Below are 20,817 nucleotides of genomic sequence, written 5' to 3' on the forward strand. Positions count from 1 at the left end.
GCTTTCCAAGGAAAGATATGGAATGCAGCTGAAGGACTGACCAGGTCTCAGAAGGGGTTAACATCTCCAGCAAGAACCTGAGTAAGAGTGAGTCAGTTAAGGAGTCCCCAGGCCCTGACCCTGCTGAAAGAACTAACTAGAAGTTCACCAACCACACTCGGCAATTTGTCAGTCAGCCCAGAGGACCCCAGGACCAGACTCATGAAGCTGAGACTAGCCTGGATCCTGAAGGCAGAGCATGGAAATGAGGTCCTCAGCCCGATCACCACAATGTGTTCATATGAAGGCTACCATACACTTATCAAGGTACAGAGGAAGAATCTGGAAAACTAAAACACCATGAGTTACCCAGAGGAGAGTTTATAAACTGGAAGATTCTGAGACATGGCCAAATAACAACTTCTAGATGAGGAATGGAGATAGTCAGGAGGTGGGAAGATCTTGAGAAGAAGGAGCTGAAACATTTAATGTGTGATACATAATAGAACATTCCAGGGGCTGGTACTTGGTCCAGATGAAGGTATCACCACTAGAGTCTGTCTTAACTATTAACCTACCAAATAAAACCTAGCAACGGAGACTGGGGTAAGGGCTTGAGGAGTCAGGGCAGTGACAGGGAGAAGAATAGGAAGCTGTAGCAGAGATTGAGTTTATTGTTCAAGGCTGTAAATCCAACACCTAAAATGTGCCTTTCTTAGCATAAATAAATGAATGAATGAATAAATGAATTTTGGGCAATGCCTATAAAGAAGGTTGGGAGTGGGGGACAGCAGCTTGGGCGGCCAGGTCTGTTGGATCCTAGTTTACCAACTAATAGGTAATAAATACCAAAACACATTACTTTCTAATTATTTCACTACATTTTCCTCTTACCTACGCTCTCCAGATTATTTATGCCTCTGGTATCCAGGGCTGGCTCCATGGGCATGGAACAGGGCCCCGTACTCAGAAGGTGGCAAGCTTGATTTACTGCTTTCCTGTCATCATCTTGAAATTGTTAACAACTTTTTAATGAGGGGCCCCACATTTTCATATTGCGCTGGGATCCACAAATTACTTAAGTAATTTGGGACCTGATTGTACCTGTAGTGTCTTCTGCAGCTTGATAGCACGGGGTGGACATTGGCAAACGCTGGAAATCCGAGTGAGAACCAATTGTAAAATGTGTACCACCAGACAAGCCACACTATATAAGTATAATGATTACACATGCCCATTCCCAACCCCCGTGGGTTTTGATAGAATTTCAGAGTAGGAAAGAAGGTTTTTGGGTTTTTTGTTTTTGTTTTTGTTTTTTGTTTTAAACATAGCACTTTACCATTTATTTGTGGCAAAGAAGAAAAACAGTGGCCTCAGCCTTGGTATTATTTCAAAACCTAAATTCAGATATCCCATGATTGCAAACTGTCACAGATGAAGTGTGACACTCCAGAAGGGCGGTAAGAAGTCTCCCTGAATGAAGAAGGTTCGCATCAATTGGTGAAAGGTTAGAAATCCGAGAACTCGCGCCTGCCTCCTCTGGCCAAGTCTTAGCTGTCGCTCCCAGGCTCTTCCTCCTCCCCGGGGAAGCCGGGAGCTCGCCAGAGTGTACGGAGACGCGGTAGACTGGGCCACCCTCACCAGGCGCGGGGCGGAGAAAGCCCACCCGCCTCCGGAGCCCCACAGACTTGTCTGCGACCCGCACAGCGATGGAGCCCTCCTGGCTGGAGATGCGCTGGGCGCGGCCCTTGTACCTGGCCTTCGTGTTCTGCCTGGCCCTGGGGCTGCTGCAGGCCATCAAGCTCTACCTGCGGAGGCAGCGGCTGCTGCGAGACCTGTGCCCTTTCCCCGCGCCCCCCACCCACTGGTTCTACGGGCACCAGAAGGTAATGGAAGGGAGGGGCGGAGAAGGATGCTGCCAAGGGAACCCGGCGAGCGGAGAGGAGGCTGCTTGCGCCCCTTCCTCCCATCGCTGCGTCCTGCACAGCTGGCCCACCCTGTGGCTCACAGCACTGCAGGGAAAGGAAAAGAGCCTGGAGCCTCTAGGGTGGAAGCTCCGGGAGGGCTGGGAGGGCCATGTAGAGACTGAGTACAGAAAAAGAACGTGCTGTAGTTCAGGGCGGGCTCTAATTGCTTCACCAATCTCTTGCATTTATGTCCTGCATTTTAAAAATCCTACATGGATCGCTAAAAAATAGTTATGTTATTCTAAATAATGCAAATTAATTGCAGAAAATATGCAAAATTGAGCACAATTAATTGCCACCCTCAGTCCGTTACAACCAGAGAAAATGAACTTTCTTTTCCCAAGATTCTTTTGAAGTAGAGAGCAGCCCCAGCCAATCGCTCAAAAACAGTTGGCGAATTTACCTTTTGGTCTTTCTTGTTCTCCAAATCCTCTCTCACTCCTGATTACCTTGTTTTATTCATTCAGCCAGCTTTGAGTGGAATTGTGTGATGGGTGCTAGCATTACAAAGAGCAGACCCCCGTACCTGCCCTCAGAGGGCCAAACCAGATGCATATTTAGACCACAAAGAGATAATGCAAATACAGTAGTGAGTGCTTTGATAGAGGCCCAGGAACAAGGCATCTTGGAAATAGGTGTCTGTACCTAGGGGAGGAAGGAAAGTCTCTGAAAGCCTGGGCAGAATTCTAAAGGGTGGGTGGGTTGGGAAGGGTGTCTCCAGCAGAGCTACTGCGGAGTTCTTTGGCTCCCCCACTCCTGGTCCTTCCCGAAAGCAACCACTCTCAACTGTTTTACCTGTTTATTTTCATCCTTACTGCTAAATTAATATTACTATGTTGCATTTCTTAATTCAATCATTTTAGATATCCATTTACTAGCTACCTTATGATGAGTAATCACTTATACCTCATCTTTTGCTGTCCCAATATAGTTATATTGTATTTTTTTGGTTAAATAGAAAAATTAGTATTTATATTCTTTTTATTATGTAAATGTTTACTTACCGCTGATCTAATGGTTGATTTTGTTTCTTTTCTTATGGAACATTTTTTTCTTCCACAGTGTTTCTCATATGCTTAGTTTTTCAAAATCTGTCACTGTTTTTTCCCCCCAAATGTTTTAATAGATCTGTCAAACACATCTCAAGAATCTTTCCAAGTATTAAAACATATCAAACAACCTGTCAGTTTTTATGCTTTTCTGGAGGCATTTCTCCCAAAGACCTCTCCTCCTCTTCTAAGCTGGACTGGTTGGTTCTTCTCTAGGTCTGATACATAGATATTGTGCCATCCTGTGTCATATCTTCCATTTCCTGGATACTATGTCTTCTATTTTTCTTGATTTATTTAATCATTTTTATGGGTAGCTTCTTGAGATTGAGTGAAAGGAATGTCAGGTGAATTTTTTGAGCTCTTGAATAGCTGAAAGTGTCTATTAAAATTCATTAATGAATTTTCATTCATTAAAATTCATGACTGATAATTTGGCTGGGTATAGAATTATACTTTGGAAATAATTTTCTCTCGGAATTTTGAAGACATCATGCCATTGTCTTCTAGCTTTCGGGATAACTGTTGAAAATTCTGATACCTTTCTGACTTTTTCCCCAAAATCTTTACTGTGGTAAAATGCCCCAAACATAAAATTTGCCATCTTCACCATTTTTAAAAGTGTACAGTTCAGTGACATTAAATACATTCATAATGCTGTGCAACCACCAGCACTATCCACCTCCATAACACTTTGCATCTTGTAAAACTGAAACTGTATACCCGTTCAAAAACAGTTCCCCATTTTTGTCTCTCCTCAGCCCCTGGCAACCACCATTCTATTTTCTGTTTCTACAGTTTTAGCTACTCTACATATCTCCTATAAGTGGAATCATGTAGTATCTTTTTGTGACTAGATTATTTCACTTAGCATAATGTCCTTAGGGTTCTTCCATATTGTAGCATGTGTCAGAATTCCCTTCCTTTTTAAAACTGAATAATATTTCACTGCGCATCTATACCACATTTTGTTTATCTGTTCATCCTGTCAGTGGACACTTGGGTTGTATTCTACATTTTAGCTATTGTGAACATGAGTGTAAAAATCTGTTTGACACCCAGCTTTCGACTGGATATGTACCCAGAAGTGGAATTACTATATCATATGGTAATTCTATTTTTAATTTTTTGAGGAGCAACCATACTGTTTTCTGCAATGGCTGCACCATTTTACACTTCCAACAGAAGTGCACAGGGGTTCCAATTTCTCCACATTCTTACCAACACTTGTTGTTTTCTGGCTTTTGCTTTTTTCTGATAGTAGTCATCCTAATGAGTGTGAGGTAGTATCTTATACTTTTGATTTGAATTCCCCTAATGATTAGTGATGTTGAGCATCTTTTCATGTGCTCAATGCCATTTGTATATCTTCTTTGGAGGAATGCCCAGTTAAGTCCTTTACCCATATTTGGATCAGGTTGTTTGTTTTTTGATGTTGAGTTTTAATATTTCTCTATGTATTCTGGATATTAATCCCTTATCGGATATATTATTTGTAAATATTTCTCCAATTCTGTGGGGTTTTTTTACTTTTCCTGTTACACTGTGTTTTCATACACATTTTTTTTAATTTTTGTAAAGTCCAATTTATATATTTTTTTCTTTTTTCCTGTGCCTTTGGTGTCATAATCAAGAAATCATTTCCAGATCCAATGTTGTGAAGAATTTACCCTGTGTTTTCTGCTAAGAGTTTTATAGTTTTAGTTGTTACTTTTAGGTCTTTGAGCCATTTTTGGTTAATTTTTGTGTATGGTGTTAGATAAGGAAGGACCCAACTTTATTCTGTTGCATGTGGATATTCGGTTTTCCCAACAACATTTGTTGAAAAAACTGCCCTTTTCCCTTTTTTTTTCAGGGTACAAAGCTAGTTTATTTGGACAAAGTTTTTCACATACACAGAAAAGCTCAGTATTCATTTCCAGCCACCCAATCCCAAGCACTTGGTAATCACAGCCAAAGGTTCAGAAACTTACTGAAGATACAGACCCTGTTTACATGTCCTTTTCCCATTGAATGATTCTATCCCCTTTGTCAAAAATCATTTGACCATATATTTAAGGGTTTATTTCTAGGCTTTCTATTTTATTCCATTTGCCTATATGTCTGTCTCTGTGCCAGAACCATGCTGTTTTGATTACTGTAGCTTTGTAGTAAGTTTTGAAATCAGGAAAATGAGTCCTTCAGCTTTGCTCTTCTTATTAAAGATTTTTTTTTTGCTATTCAAGGTCCCCTGAGATTTCATATAAATTTTAGGATAGACTTTTCTATTTCTACAGAAAACATCATCAGGATTTTGTTAGGCATTATGTTGAATTTGTAAAATTCTTTGGGTAGTATTGGAATCTTAATAATAATGTCTTCCAATTCGTGAACATGGGATGTGTTTCCATTTATTTATGTTTTTTTAAATACATAAATATTGTTTCTTCAGCAATGTTGTTTAGTTTTCACTGTACAAATCTTTCACCTTGTTGGTTGGAAATACTTGGTTTTCCAATACTTGATTTCACCTCCTAAATATTTTATTCTTTTTGATGCTATTGTAAATGGGCTTGTTTTTGTCATTTTCTTTTCAGATTGTTTATTGTTAGTGTACAGAAATGCAACTGGTTTTTGTGTAGAAAATGTAGATTTTCTACATTTTAATGTAGAAATACAACTAGCTTTGCCAAATCTAAGGTTAATTCCTTATCTTTTCTTCTAAGAGTTTTATAGTTTTAGCTCTTTCATTTAGAACATTGATCCATTAAGTTAATTTTTGTATATTGCATAAGGTAGGGGTCCAACTTTATCCTATTTTTTTGTGAATATCCAGTTATCCCAGCACCATTTGTTGAAAAGACGATACTTTGCCCCCATTAAATTGTTTTGACACCTGAGTAGGAAAAACCCAGTCCTCTCCCTGTGGAGACCCCACAGATTAAGAGTTCAGCCCCACAAGATTACTCCAACCCCATTTCAGATGCCAATTGCAAGTCCAGGTTGTTACTGTGCTTCTGACCAATCAGCTATAAGTTGGAGGCTCCCATGACCTTCTCCTCAGGTTTGATTAATATGCTAGAACAGCTCACAGAACTCAGGAAACAGTTGATTTACTGTTTACCAGTTTGTTATAAAAGGATATGATAAAGGATACAGATGAACATGCAGTTGGAAGTGATGCAAAGGACAAGTATGTGGGAAGGGGCACAGAGCTTCCACAGAGCCCTCTCCAGATACATCACTCTACCAGCACCTCCACGTGTTCACCAAACCAGGTCTCCAAACCCTGTACTTTTGGAATTATTATGGAGGCTTCATCATGTAGATACAATTGAACATTAACTCCATTTCCAGTTCATCTCCTTCTCTGGAGAATGAGAAGTGAGACTGAAGATTCCAAACTTCTAATTATAGGTTGGTCTTTCTGGTGACCAGCCCCCATCCGAGAGCCCACCAAGAGTCACCTCACTGGAACAAAAGACATTGCTATCAGTTGACTGTAAACAAGAAGTTTATTTATGGATTCTCAATTCTATTCTTATAGAATAGAATTATTCTTATTGTCTATACTTATGCTGATACCACACTGTCTTAATTATTTTTGCTTTGTAGTAAGTTTTGAAATTAGGAAGCATGAGTCCTCCTACTTTGTTCTTTTTCAAGATTACTTGGGCTATTTTGGATACCTCTGGTTTCCATATAAGTTTTAGAATCAGCTTGTCAATGCCTACAAAGAAGCCAGCTGTGATTCTGATGGGGATTGCACTGAATCTGTAGATCAGTTTGGGAAATACTGCCATTTTAACAATATGAAGTTTTCTGCTCCATGAACATGAAATGTCTTTACATTTATATAAGTCTTTTTAAATTTCTTTCAACAATGTTTTGTAGTTTTCAGTAACCTTTACATTTATCCTATTAAATTTGTTTCTGAATGTTTTATTCTTTCTGATACTGTTGTCAAAGGATGGTTTTATTTTCAGTCAGATTGTTTATTGCCATCATGTTTTAAAGTCTATATCTCTCTTGACTGCCACTAAATTATTTTTTTGTGTGTTTTAGAGAGGCCTCTATCAGAGTTTTGCAGATGAGAAATGGCTGATATACCAAGCTGGCTAATATTACCAACTCTACCTATTTACCTTTTTTTTTTTTGCCCTTTATGTTTCTTTTGACAATTCATCACTCAGATAGTCACAAGGAAGAGCTAGAACTATTATACTTAACCTTCTTAAGGCTCAGTTTCCTCATCTGTAAAATGTAGGTTCTAATCATATCTGCTTCATAGGGTTCTTGGTATAGAGATTAAACAATATACATCATGGAGGGGAGCTTGGGTGGCTCAATTGCTTAAGCATCCGTCTTCAGCTCAGGTCATGACCTCATGGCTCATGGTTCGAGCCCCATGTTGGGCTCTGTGCTGACAGCTCAGAACCTGGAGTCTGCTTCAGATTCTGTGTCTCCTTCTCCATCTGCCCCTCCCCCACTCACGTTTTGTCTCTGTCTCTCAAAAATGAATAAACGTTTAAAAAAAGTTTAAAAATACATATAAAACATGGAAAGTAACTTGGCAACATCTAGCTCATAGTAGTGCTTTGTAAGTGTTAGCTATTACTATTTCTTTGAGAACTAAGCATTTTCTGATTATTTCTGAACAGTGTTTCCTAAATATGTGTAAGACGTATTTTCAAATGTATTAAGGTACTGCTATGGATGAAGAAATGTAAATTCAATATTACAGGAGTCACAATGGCTTTCTATCCTTTTTGTCCAGAAAGGAGTTACTAAAAGTATGACCAAATGCTTTTGGCTGAAGGTGTCCATGACAATTTTTAACTTAAAAAAATAATCCTCATACTAGGCTATAATTTCTGTGAGGACAAAGACTTTGTCTGTCTTATATTTCTCTGCATCTCTATTGCCTGGAATATATAGTAGGCACTTAATACATTCTCATTTGTTTATTGTTTGCAAATGAATGAAGGAAGGAACATTTTTTTTGTTAGGGAACATCATTGGCATTGTCAGTGGGTACTTGTCACTGACTTGATTGTGGAAGTGTTAGGAAAAATGAGTCTGCACCATTTCAGGAGGTAGAGTTCAAGAATCTCAATCTGTTAGGGGCCCTACACTTTCCAGGGAACACTTCATGGGATAAAAGGTGCTAGCTTGTAACAGAGGATATTGGGAGCCAAAGTTTGCCAACTTTTCTGAGGGTAGCAAATTCTGTATGACTGGTCACATAAGGGAGAACTTGCCAACCTTGGTTTCCTTGCAAGTCAGGACCCCTACAATCATGTATCACTGGGCACCCCCAGACACACATATACAGGTGCCCGCCACACTCCCACTTTATACAAGAAGTTCATGAATCTTCTTGTCAGCGATTTAGAGGAACTATTTAAATGAGCCATTAGTGGCAGAAGACATGAATAGACAATTTTCCAAAGTAGACATCCAGATGACTAACAGACACATGAAAGGATGTTCAACACCACTCATCATTAGGGAAATACAAATAAAAACCACAATAAGATATCACCTCATACCTGTCACAATGGCTAAAATTAACAGCACAGGGAAAAAACAGATGTTGGTGAGGATGTGGAGAAAGAACCCTTTTGTGCTGTTAGTGCAGGTACAAATAGGTGCAGCCACTCTGGAAAGCAGTATGGAGATTCCTCAAAAAATTTAAAATAGAAGTACCCTATGACCCAGTAATTGCTATACTAGGAATCTATCCAAAGGATACAAAGATGCTGATTTAAAGGGAAAATGTACCCCAATGTTTATAGCAGCACTATCAACAATAGCTAAATTATGGAAAAAGCCCAAATGTCCATTGATTGATGAATGGATAAAGGAGATGTGGTGTATATACACAATGGAATATTACTCGGCCACCAAAAAGAATGAAATCTTGCCATATGCAACAACATGGATGGAACTAGAGTGTATTATGCTAAGTCAGTCAGAGAAAGACAAATATCATATGACTTTACTCATATGTGGAATTTAAGAAATACAACAGATGAACATAGGGGAAGGGAAGAAAAAATAAGATAAAAACAAGGAGAGAGGCAAACCATAAGAGATTATTAAATATAGAGAACAAACTGAGGGTTACTGGAGGGGAGGCAGGTGGGGAGTGTGGGCTAAATGGGTGATGGGCATTAAGAAGGACACTTGTTGGGATGCGTTCTGGGTGTTACATGTAAGTGATGAACCACTGAATTCTACTCCTGAAACCAATACTTCACTATATGTTAACTAACTTGGATTTAAATAAATACAAAATAATAATAATAAATGAGCCATTAGTAACCTGCTTATCAAGGCAAAAGTTCATCTCTGATGGTAGTAAGGGAAAAGAACAGGGTTTTCTTTGTAGATGGAGTGGGCAGGTTTTTGGGGAGAAGCTTTAACTATGAATTACCAAAAAGGATCATTCCTCAATTAGTAATAATCAGAGAGGGGAAAAGGAAGAGGGAATGGTGAGCTAGATTGTGGGTCATGTCCAATCTACTACCAGTTAGCTTCCCACATAGGAAAAAAACTCTTTTTCAGCTTCCAGAGTCCACTCCTAAAAAGTGTGTGACTTTAGCAGGTGAGGCAGACTCAGCTCGCTTCACCCTCTCAGTTGGGAAAATGGCTCATGGTAGATGTCAATTGACAGAGATTTATTCTGGGGATTCAACATGCATTTATATGGGGAAGTTAAATACACTGATATTGGTTAGAAAATTATACTCCAAGCTTAGAAATGCTGAGGAGAGCATGTCTGTGCTATGTTATCCGGGCCCTAGATTCGGCTCACATCTGTAGGAGGGGATGAGTCCAGATTGGCTGGCTTCTTTAACTTCCTTCACTCATTTTTCACTGCAGCTACTTCAGGATGGTGAAATGGAGAAACTTGAGGAGCTTGTTGGAAAATACCCTTGTGCCTTTCCTTGCTGGGTTGGGCCCTTTCAGGTATTCTTCTATATCTATGACCCAGACTACGCGAAGGCATTTCTGAGCAGAACAGGTAAGAAAAGGGATGAATCTTGGGAACCTATCCTCCTAGGAGGGATATGCACAACTCACAGGCAGGATTCTAAAGGAATCCTGAAGCAAAGATTAATATCAGGCCTTTATTAAGAGACCTAGAGACAAACTGACGGTTACCAGAGTCAGGCGGCAGGGGGGGGGAGGGTGAAATATGTGATGGGGATTAAGGAGCGCACTTGTGATAAGTACTGAGTGATGTATGGAAGTGTTGAATCACTACATTTACACCTGAAACTAATATAACACTGTATGTTAACTATACTGGGGTTAAAACAAAGCAAGAGAGGCCTGGCCTGGAGAAAGCCAAGAGAGTTTCTGAGCAATGCTGAAAGGGATTCCCATGTCCCCCAAGTCCCTTGTCAGGCTAAGACTCCCATGAACCCTTTAGGGTGTAATATAAAGCCCCGCTGGCACCACCAGATCACCAAGGGCTTCCTTTATGTCTCAGTTTTGTGATGTCAGTAATACTCCCCATCCCCCAGCCCCTTACTTGTGCATGAGTCTTCAGGGAATTCAGAAGTAGCTCTGCCTCTGCTGGTTTCATACCTGAACCTGGGTGCTAGATCATTAATTTACCAGTATAACCTCTTGGCTGCAGTCCAGATATTTTTGTTTTCTTCATAGTTCCCAACTGTGTTCCCTTTTGGAACGCGAGTCATCTAACTCCCCCATCCAAGCCTTTTCAAAGACGTCTGTGGCAGATTATCTCATCGCACAAAATTAAAACGTCCAGTTTGGGAGCACCTGGGTGGCTCAGTCGGTTAAGTGTCCGACGAAGCCCCACGCTGGTCTCCACGTTGGGCGTGAAGCCTACTTAAAAAAAAAAAAATGTCCAGGTTTTTCTCCATCATCTTTGTAAAACTAAGATCTTACATTCTAATCTTTCTTCTCTGTCCATTGTCTCCATTACTTTTAGTAAAACCTAATAAAAGAAAACAGCCTTTCCCTGAAAGTCTCCATGTTTCCCAATCCCCCAGCCCTGATTTGTTTCCTGCTCACTTCTTAAAGGACAAGAGCTGTAAAACACTTCCACATTAGAGTTCATGAGAACCCCCAGAGGCATTTGATCCCCACTCTCTGTGGTCTGCCAGCTCCTGCTGTAAACACTAATCTACTTTCCAAGAAGGATATAATATATTGTCCCAAATCCTGTTCTGGAAACTTGGTCACCCTTGGGCAATCTGTTTCTATAGGAGAAAGTATAAGCAAGGGAAGAATCTGGGTTTGTGTACCTGTCTGCCTCCTGGGGTTTATTGTTCTCTGGCTCCTTAACCAAACTTATGGTTTGCCTGGGCATGCCATGGGTTGCCATGCCATGCCTGGGCTCCTTCTTGCTATTTGTGATTAGCACAGGCAAATGAAGAGAACCTTCACCGACTTTGGTAATTTTCCTCTAATGCTGTTGTTTGTTTCCTCTGCTTGACTCTACAGATCCCAAGTCCAAGTACCTGTACAAGTTCTTGATTCCGTGTCTTGGTATGTATGTGCCAGAGAGACAGGTGATTCACTCTCTTGCTTGAGGTCCCCTTGGTATAGTAAAGCATTCCAAAGAAACAAGTCAGAATGCTCAAAACAATTAAGAGGATGGACGATCTATGCTGCAAGTTATCTAGGGGCAAAATCAAGAGGGAGTGCTAAGATCAACCCAGCACAACTTCCTAAGAACCCTCTTTATCCATTTCTCTCTCCAAAGTCTCATTCTCAAGGCAGCATGTGTGTGAATCTGTCCCATCTCTGTCTTTAAAACTGCAGCCACACATCTGTATTCTTTATTTTGTCCTTTCTTTTCTCTTGTTTTCTTGGATCTTCCACTTTCTTTTTGGAGTCCATATATTTCCATATGCAAACCAGTACAGTTTTGCTCTGAAGTATAGTTTGGTAGTATTCCATGAGCAGATAAATTAGGCCTTCTGGTCATGTAATTGGTATTCATGTTAGACAAAGAAGGAATTACATGAAAAAACTGTTGATTTGGGGTTCAGAGCTACTTGGATTTGAATACTGCCTCCCACTAGCTAGTTGCATGTGATTCTGGGGAAATCTTCTGATGAGAGTTACATCTCTAGGCCATTGTGGGGATTAAATGAAACACGTATTTTCAGCACTTACTGTAGTGGCTGGCATGGTACCAGCACCAGACCATACATCTCAAGCCTGACATGTTGTAGGCACCCAATGAATGATGGAAGTTACTTATTAATAAATGTTAAAGTCGTTTTAAAGCCAAATCTTTAATGACCTTTCTTGCAACCAAAGACTGTAAAGCACTGATCTTGATGAGTGTTTGCACTCCCTATCATTTATAAGTGTGAATCACCAACTAAGGCCCAAGGAGGAGACATCTGGGGACAGAGTGGACACTCACGTCTAGTTCCTTATAAATTTTGTGTTCGCAGTGTAGTTTATGGATTGGTTTGGAGTCAAAAGGAGATGAATATTTGTTATGTTTCCACTGTGAGCTAGAGACCAGGCTAGGTGCTTCATGTATGTGCTTTCATTTAATCTTCACAGCAACACAGTGAGGTAGATGTTTATTATCACACTCTATCATTGAGTAAACCAAGCCTCAGGAAGATTAGGTGACTTACTCAGTTTTGACATAGGTAGTGACTGGTGACTTCAGGATCAGCACTCTCATCAGGTTTCAAACCCTGGGGTCTTCCTCACAATGTTAAATATATCCATCCCAGATTAAGCAACAAATCTCACTTCCATCATAATATATAAACACTACTCTGATTTCCACTCTATTATGACTACATGTGTGTCATGCTCACTCCCTGATGTCTCTGTTCCTCACCTCTCCTTCCTCATCTCATCTAATAAAATGGCATGAGGTTTTGTCCCCTTTCTTTCTCAAGGAAAAGGACTAGTGAGTCTAGAAGGACCCAAATGGTTCCAGCACCGTCACCTACTAACTCCTGGGTTCAATTTTAACATCTTGAAATCATATGTTGAGGTGATGGCCCATTCAGTGAACACAATGCTGGTAAGTGAAGGGACAAAAAGTTCTCTGGTGTGTTGCAGAATGCTTCCAACAGGGAATGAATTAGACATGTGTGATGGGTAGCAAAATTCAAAGGGGGATGGCTCTTAGAAATTAACCAGTGTACATTTACCAACTGAGCAATAGGTGTCCATGTAAGCCTTTGCTATGGTTCTTTGTTTGGGTGACAAAAAATGATGAAGTTCTGGTCATCTAACTCAGATATATTTTGAGACCCTATGGCAGTAAACCAAGTACCAAGTAGTGAGATTCAGATGGTCAGTGCTGTAACTGACAGGTGAGGAAATGAGGAATAGCTATAGTAGCTTCAGATTCAGAGGAGACTCATTTTTACCAGCAAATATGGCCGGACTTGCTTATGTGGATAATACAGATGAGTGAATTCTAAGCAGAGTGAGTTAGCATAAGCAAAGGTATGGAAGTTAGAGCGAATTTGCCTGATGGTCACAAAGAACCTAGCAAAAGCTAAGTGTCTACATTAAAGCCACAGGGTGTGAGTTTCCTCTTGTAGATAGTAGTGATCATTTGGATCATAAATGAGTTCCATTCTAAAACTCCACTGGTATGTGGTATATTTTTAATTTTTAAACTGTGATTGTTTAAAAATGAGACAAGTAATTCATTAATACAAGTTTCATGATAAACACTTCAAACTCCACCAATGAAGCCAAAGTTTCCCTCCACTTTCATTTGCAAACCCATCCCTTTGCCCAGGAGAGAACCACTGTTACCAACCAATTGGCTGAGTTCTCACAGAAGTGGATTTAACCTGAGTTAAGGTGAAAATACCCATGGCCCACTCTTGGCAGAAAGCCTCAGGTACAGGCTGGAGAGAGAAGGAGCAGTCTCCTTCCATTCTGGTGCCATGCTGCTTTGTACACAATGGCAAATTAGCCAGTGGTGGTACTGAGTTTATCTCTGTTTCAGTAAACCACTTGTGTCTTCCTCGTTTCTCAGCCCCACCTGAGCCTGAGACTCCACTCATAGCTTTCCCCTCGGCTGAACTGTGCCCTAGTGCTTCCAGCTTGAGCTTCCCCTTCGCTGCCATTTCTCCTAAATTTACTTTTTTTACACAGTATAACTTACATTATTCAAGATGAAAGCAATTGAATAAACAATGGACATTGGGATAAAAGCTTTAAAAAAAATCTCTGCCTCCAAATGTGTACCAGCCCCTACCTATGGCATTAGGTGCTCAATAGGTTGATCTGACTTTAAACATTTAGATTTCTTTGTGTTTAACACAAAGAATGCTTATCATGACATATTCATTTTCAACAGGGAACATTTCAGGTAGTGTGAGCAGGTCACCTGGAGGGGAGAAGTAAACTGGGCACAAACAGCGCTTGGCAGGGGGTCAGCTGGAAGCTGCTCCTACCCATGGCTTCTCTCTGTCCCCCACTTCTGAATTGAAAAGGCTTCTTACAATGTTCCAAGTTTATTTTAAGTGTGGCTATGGTGGTTGGCAGTAGTGATGGGGTAGGGTGTCTAGCAATTTGGGGGCTGAAGATGGAGGAAGCCCTGGGGAGACCCCTTGTAATTAGAGGTCTTGTATCAGAGATTGTCTGTTTTACTGGAACTCTGATCTGTTGTAAAGCAGAGTTATGGTAATGACTGAAAGGCCAAAAATACTTAACTCAGCCATTTACAAGATACCCGGCTTGCTCCGTGCTCTTTCTCACTCAGCTAGGTGCGGCTTTCCCTTCCTCATGCCAAGTAAGCACTTGGCTTATTTACATATACAACCTATGGCTCCTCCTAGGTCTGGATTGTCTACCTTACAGCCTAAGGGCAGGGTCAGGGAGGAGCTTTCAGGTAAAGGCAGTTTGATGATGCTATTGGTCTTGACCCCCTGTGCCAGGATAAGTGGGAGAAGATCTGTGGCCCCCAGGACACAATTGTGGAGGTCTTTGAGCACATCACCTTGATGACCCTGGACATACTTATGAAGTGTGTTTTGAGCCAGGAGACCAACTGCCAGACAAGCAGGTCAGTGACAGAAAAGCAAAAAGACACTTGTTCGTCATTATCTAAGTCATGCATTGACATATTGTCCCCACTTTCTCTTCTAGCACCCATGATCTTTATGTTAAAGCGACATTTGAAGCCAGCAAAATCATCTTTCACCGCTTATACAATTTCTTACATCACCTTGACATAATTTTCAAATTCAGCCCTCAGGGCCACCGCTTACAGGAGATGGTCAAAATTCTACATCAGTACACAGGTATTGCTTGTGTTTGGATTGCCTAAGTCCATACACCGTCATTGTTGTACTGTGCCTGTCTAGAAGAATAGGCCTCGGTGTGAAAAAAAAAAAAAAAAAAGTTCTTGTTCTTTTATATGGACAGTGCTCCTTTAGAAGAGTGTGCTAGATCCATAGTAGTAGTTCTCTACTACTTCAGAAGTTTTCTATGTATTATATCATGTTTATTATTATTTCCAATTGTTGGGGCGCCTGGGTGGCTCAGTTGGTTAAGCATCCGACTTCAGCTCAGGTCCTGATCTCATGGTTTGTGAGTTCGAGCCCCACATCGGGCTCTGTGCTGATGGCTCAGAACCTGGAGCCTGCTTCAGATTCTGTGTCTCCTTCTCTCTCTGCCCCTCCCCCAACTTGTGCTCTGTCTCTCTCTATCTCTAAAAATAAATTTAAAAAATATTTCCAATTGTTATTAATACAAATATAACAAGGGTCATTTAATATCTCAAAGCACACAAGGGCATATGGCTTTTTACACAGTGTTTCCAGTAGTCGCGAAGGAATAACAACAAACTAAAAACATTCATACAACATGGGAATGAATATGAGAACAGAGAGCACACGGACACGCATTCAAAAGGAGGGGGGACGGGGAGTTGTTCAGTAGGTAGAAAGTTTCAGTTACACAAAATGAACAAGTTCTAGAGATCTGCCTACAGTTAACAGTGCTGTACTGGGCATGTAAAAACTTAAGTGGGTAGATCTCCGGTTAAGTGTTCTTACCACAATAAAAAAATAAAAGAAGCTCAGTTCAAAAATAGTTTTGGCAAAACATAAACATAAAAGTTGAAATAGATTAAGCTCTTTAAGCAAGTCAACATTACTTTTCATCAACACCCGAATAGAGAATATTTATAAAGCAGTTAATGAATCCTTCCTCAGCTATGACTTCGGGCAAGTTAATCACTGCTTTGTCTCAATGTCAGCTGTAAAATGGGGACAAAAAGGAACCTATCTCCCAGGTTTGTGGTGATGATTCACTGTGTTAATATACATAAAGCGCTTGGGAAAGTGCCTGGTACTGAATAAATGTTAATCATAAAATACAGGGGCGCCTGGGTGGCGCAGTCGGTTAAGCGTCCGACTTCAGCCAGGTCACGATCTCGCGGTCCGTGAGTTCGAGCCCCGCGTCAGGCTCTGGGCTGATGGCTCGGAGCCTGGAGCCTGTTTCCGATTCTGTGTCTCCCTCTCTCTCTGCCCCTCCCCCGTTCATGCTCTGTCTCTCCCTGTCCCAAAAATAAATAAAAAACGTTGAAAAAAAAAATTTAAAACCTAGAACACATATTAAAAAAAAAAATCATAAAATAGTTACTTTAGCAAATATATTTGCCTCAAGGAAATTTGCAAGACACACCCACACAGGCACAGGCGCAGTCAGGCACCCATAAACACACATGAATGTAGTGTATAAGGAGGACAGTCAGAAGCAGGTTAGGTTAACGATTTAAGATACAGATGGGCATTATGCAAATTATGGAAAGAGCCTAAATGTCCATCAACTGATGAACGGATAAAGAAATTGTGGTTTATATAGACAATGGAGTACTACGTGGCAATGAAAAAGAACAAAATATGGCCCTTTGTAGCAACGTGGATGGAACTGGAGAGTGTGATGCTAAGTGAAATAAGCCATACAGAGAAAGACAGATACCATATGTTTTCACTCTTATGTGGATCCTGAGAAACTTAACAGAAACCCATGGGGGAGGGGGAGGAAAAAAAAAAGAGGTTAGAGTGGGAGAGAGCCAAAGCATAAGAGACTCTAAGAACAAACTGAGGGTTGATGGGGAGTGGGAGGGAGGGGAGGGTGGGTGATGGGCATTGAGGAGGGTACTTTTTGGGATGAGCACTGGGTGTTGTATGGAAACCAATTTGACAATAAATTTCATATATTGGAAAAAAAAAAAAAAAGATGGGCATTATATAGCAGTAGTTCCAAACCGGTTCACATCATGGCCCACACAGAAAATGCTAATATTTGTATGGCTCACTAGAGTGAACCTGGGGCATCTACAAAGGGTTATTGAAAGAACTCTTTACTATTTATTTATATTACATAATTATGATGAGAAAACAAAATGCAAATATTAGGGAAAAATAAATGCTAAATTTATTCAAAATAAAACCTTTTCAAAATTTTTATATTTATTTAGTCAAATTTACCAATATTATTTGTTCCTTTTTATTTTTTTATTATTTTTTAAAATGTATTTTCAAGTTAGTTAACATACAGTGTAGTCTTAGCTTCAGGATTAGAACCCAGTGATTCATCTCTTACATATGACACCCACCGCTCATCCCAAAAAGTGCCCTTCTTAATGCCTATCACCCATTTAACCCAGCCCCCCCCACCCCCCTCTAGCAATCCTCAGTTTGTTCTCTGTATTTAAGAGTCTCTTATGGTTTGCCTTCCTCCTCATTTTTATCTTATTTTTTCCTTCCCTTCCTCTATGTTCATCTGTTGAATTTCTCAAATTCCACATATGAGTAAATCTTATGGCGTCTGTCTTATTTTGCTTAGCACAACACCCTTCATTTCCATCCATGTTGTTGCAAATGGCATGATTTCATTTCTTTTTCATCACCAAGTAATATTCCATTGTATATATACCACATCTTCTTTATCCCTTTATCAGTTAATGGACATTTGAGCTCTTTCCATAATTTGGCTGTTGTTGATAGCGCTGCTATAAGCATTGGGGTGCATGTGCCCCTTTAAATAAGCATTTTTGTAACCTTTGCAGAAATTCCTAGTAGTGCGATTGCTGGGTTATAGAGTAGTTCTATTTTTAATTTTTTGAGGAAACTCCATACTGTTTTCCAGAGTGGCTGTACCAGTTTGCATTCCCACCAACAATGCAAAAGGGTTCCTCTTTCTCCACATCCCCACCAACATCTGTTGTTTCCTGTGTTGTTAATTTTAGCCATCTGACCAGTGTGAGGTGGTATTTCATTATGGTTTAGATTTGTGTTTGAGTGATGTTGAGCATCTTTTGATGTGTCTGTTTCCCACATGGATGTCTTCTTTGGAAAAGTGTCTGTTTATGTCTTCTGTCCATTTCTCCACTGGATTATTTGTTGTTTGGGTGTTGAGTTTGGTAAGTTCTTTATAGATTTTGGATATTAATGCTTTACCCATTGGAAAAAACCCAAAGCTGGAGGCATCACAATCCCAGACTTTAACCTGTATTACAAAGCTGTAATCATCAAGATAGTATGGTATTGGTGCAAAAACACATAGATCAATGGAATAGAATAGAGAACCTAGAAATGGACCCACAACTATATAGCCAGCTAATCTTTGACAAAGCAGGAAAGAGTATCTAATGGAATAAAGACAGTCTCTTTAGCAATTGGTGCTAGGAGAACTGGTCAGCAACATGCAGGAGAGTGAACCTGGACCACTTTCTTACATCATACACAAAAATATATTCAAAATGAATGAAAGACCTAAATGTGAGACAGGAAACAAGCAAAATTCTATGAGAGAAAACAGGTAATGACCTCTTTGACCTAGGCCGCAGCAACTTCTTACTTAACATGTCTCCAGAGGCAAGGGAAATAAAAGCAAAAATAAACCATTGGTGCCTTGTCAAGATAAAAAGCTTCTGCACAGCAAAGGGAACAATCAACAAAACTAAAAGGCAACTGACAGAATGGGAGAAGATATTTGCAGATGACATATCAATTATTTTTATTACATCTGGATTTTAAGTAGTAGACAGTAGCCATCCCCTATTCTAGGGTATTTCAACCCTTGCTCTAATGACATTTTGGTTTGGATAAGTCTTTGTTATGTGGCGAGGTGTCCTGTGCATTGTAGGATGTTTAGTTCCATCCCTGACATCTATCCACTCAATGCCAGTAAGACTCTGACAGTTGTGGCAACTGAAAATGTCTACACACATTGATGAATGTCCCCTGGGGTCAAAATTATCTCCATCTGAGAACCACTACCCTATACCCAAATTGTAGAGAATTCATCCATGTTTTTCTTCTAGTGCTTGTGTGGTTTTGTTCTTGCAGTTAGATCTCTGATTCATTTAGGGTTTATTCTTATGCATGGTGTGAAGTGTTGACCTAACTTTTCCAAATGGTTATCCAGTTGTCTCATCACCATTTATTAAAAAGGTGGTATATCTATGCAATGATATGTTACTCAGCCATAAAAAAGAAAGCGATCTTGCCATTTGCAACAACATGGATGGACCTAGAGGGTATTATATTATGCTAAGTGAAATAAGTCAGATAGAGAAAGACAAATACCATTCAATCTCACTCATATGTTTTCATTTAAGAAACAAAATGAAGAAAGAAAAAAGAAACAAACAAAAACAAATTGGTGGTGCAGAGGGCAGGTGGGTAGGGGGATGAGTGAAATAGATAAAGAGGATTAAGAGTATACTTAACGTGATGAACATAGAGTAATATATAGAATTGTTGAATCATTACACTGTACACCTGAAACGAATATAATGCTGTATGTTAACTATACTTCAATTAAAAATTTAATTTAATTTAATTTAAAAGTTCCATCTGTTCCAGTAATTGAGATAACCATTTTATATACTAAATTGACATATGTACTTGAACCTATTTCTGGACTTTCTTTTCTGTTCCATTCATCTGTCTATTTATTCATGTACTGGAATCACACTGATTCATTTAAAGAGATTTTGTAGTATTTTTTTTTAATTAACAAACTATTTTTAGACAGTTTTAAGTATACAGAAAAATTAAGTAGAAAGTGTAGACAGTTCCCATATACTTTCTCACCTCACCTTCTTACGCAGTTTCTCCTCATCACATCTTGCTTTAGTGAGGTACATTTGTTACAATTGAGCCAATATTGACACATTATTAACTAAAGTCCATAGTTTACTTTAGGATTCATCATTTATATTGTACACTCTATGGGTTTTGACACATGTGTTATGATATGTATCCCCCTCTATTCCTAGTTTCCTGAGGGATTTTTTTTTTCTTAATTGTGAATGGGTGTTAGATTGTGTTAGATCTTTTTTCTGTGTCTTTTAATATGGCCATATGATTTTTCTTCTTTAACTTATTGATGTGATAGATTACATTAATTGATTTTTTGATGTTGAACCAGATTTGCATATCTGGAATAAATCCCACTTGGTAATGGTGTATAATTCCTTTTGTGCATTGTTGGATTCTTTTTGCTAATATTTTATTGAGGATTTTAGCATTTATTTCATGAGAGAGATTTGGTTTGTAGTTGTCCTTTCTTGTAATGTCTTTGTCTGGTTTGGGTATTAGGATAATGTCTGGCCTCATAAAATAGATTAGGGAATATTCCCTCTGCTATTTTCTGGAATATATTGTAAAGAATTGATGTGATTTCTTTCTCAAATGTTTGAAAGAATAAACCACTGAAATCATCTAGACCTGTTTTTGGAAGGTCATTATTATTGATTTAATTTATTTAATATATATAGGTCTATTCAGATTATCTGTTTCTCTGGATGAATGTTGATAGACCGCGTCTTTCAAGAATTT

At 39.5% G+C, this 20,817-nt stretch overlaps 1 protein-coding gene across 3 annotated transcripts in view; it reads left to right on the forward strand.

The window, feature by feature from the left end:
* LOC102968150 (cytochrome P450 4X1-like) overlaps window positions 1-20,817 on the forward strand; it is a 99,712-nt gene that overhangs the window by 68,328 nt on the left and 10,567 nt on the right. For 2 of the 3 annotated variants that reach the window (XM_042997020.1, XM_042997019.1), the window contains 5 exons: window positions 9,863-10,004; window positions 11,459-11,503; window positions 12,889-13,016; window positions 14,896-15,023; window positions 15,107-15,261. In XM_042997020.1, coding sequence (XP_042852954.1) covers window positions 9,863-10,004; window positions 11,459-11,503; window positions 12,889-13,016; window positions 14,896-15,023; window positions 15,107-15,261 — 598 coding nt within the window. Of the gene's footprint in view, window positions 1-1,581; window positions 1,866-9,862; window positions 10,005-11,458; window positions 11,504-12,888; window positions 13,017-14,895; window positions 15,024-15,106; window positions 15,262-20,817 lie in introns of those variants that run through there. The other variant, XM_015535332.2, reaches the window with a different exon arrangement.

The sequence above is a fragment of the Panthera tigris genome, chromosome C1 (assembly GCF_018350195.1).
Source record: "Panthera tigris isolate Pti1 chromosome C1, P.tigris_Pti1_mat1.1, whole genome shotgun sequence".
Lineage (NCBI taxonomy): Eukaryota > Metazoa > Chordata > Mammalia > Carnivora > Felidae > Panthera > Panthera tigris.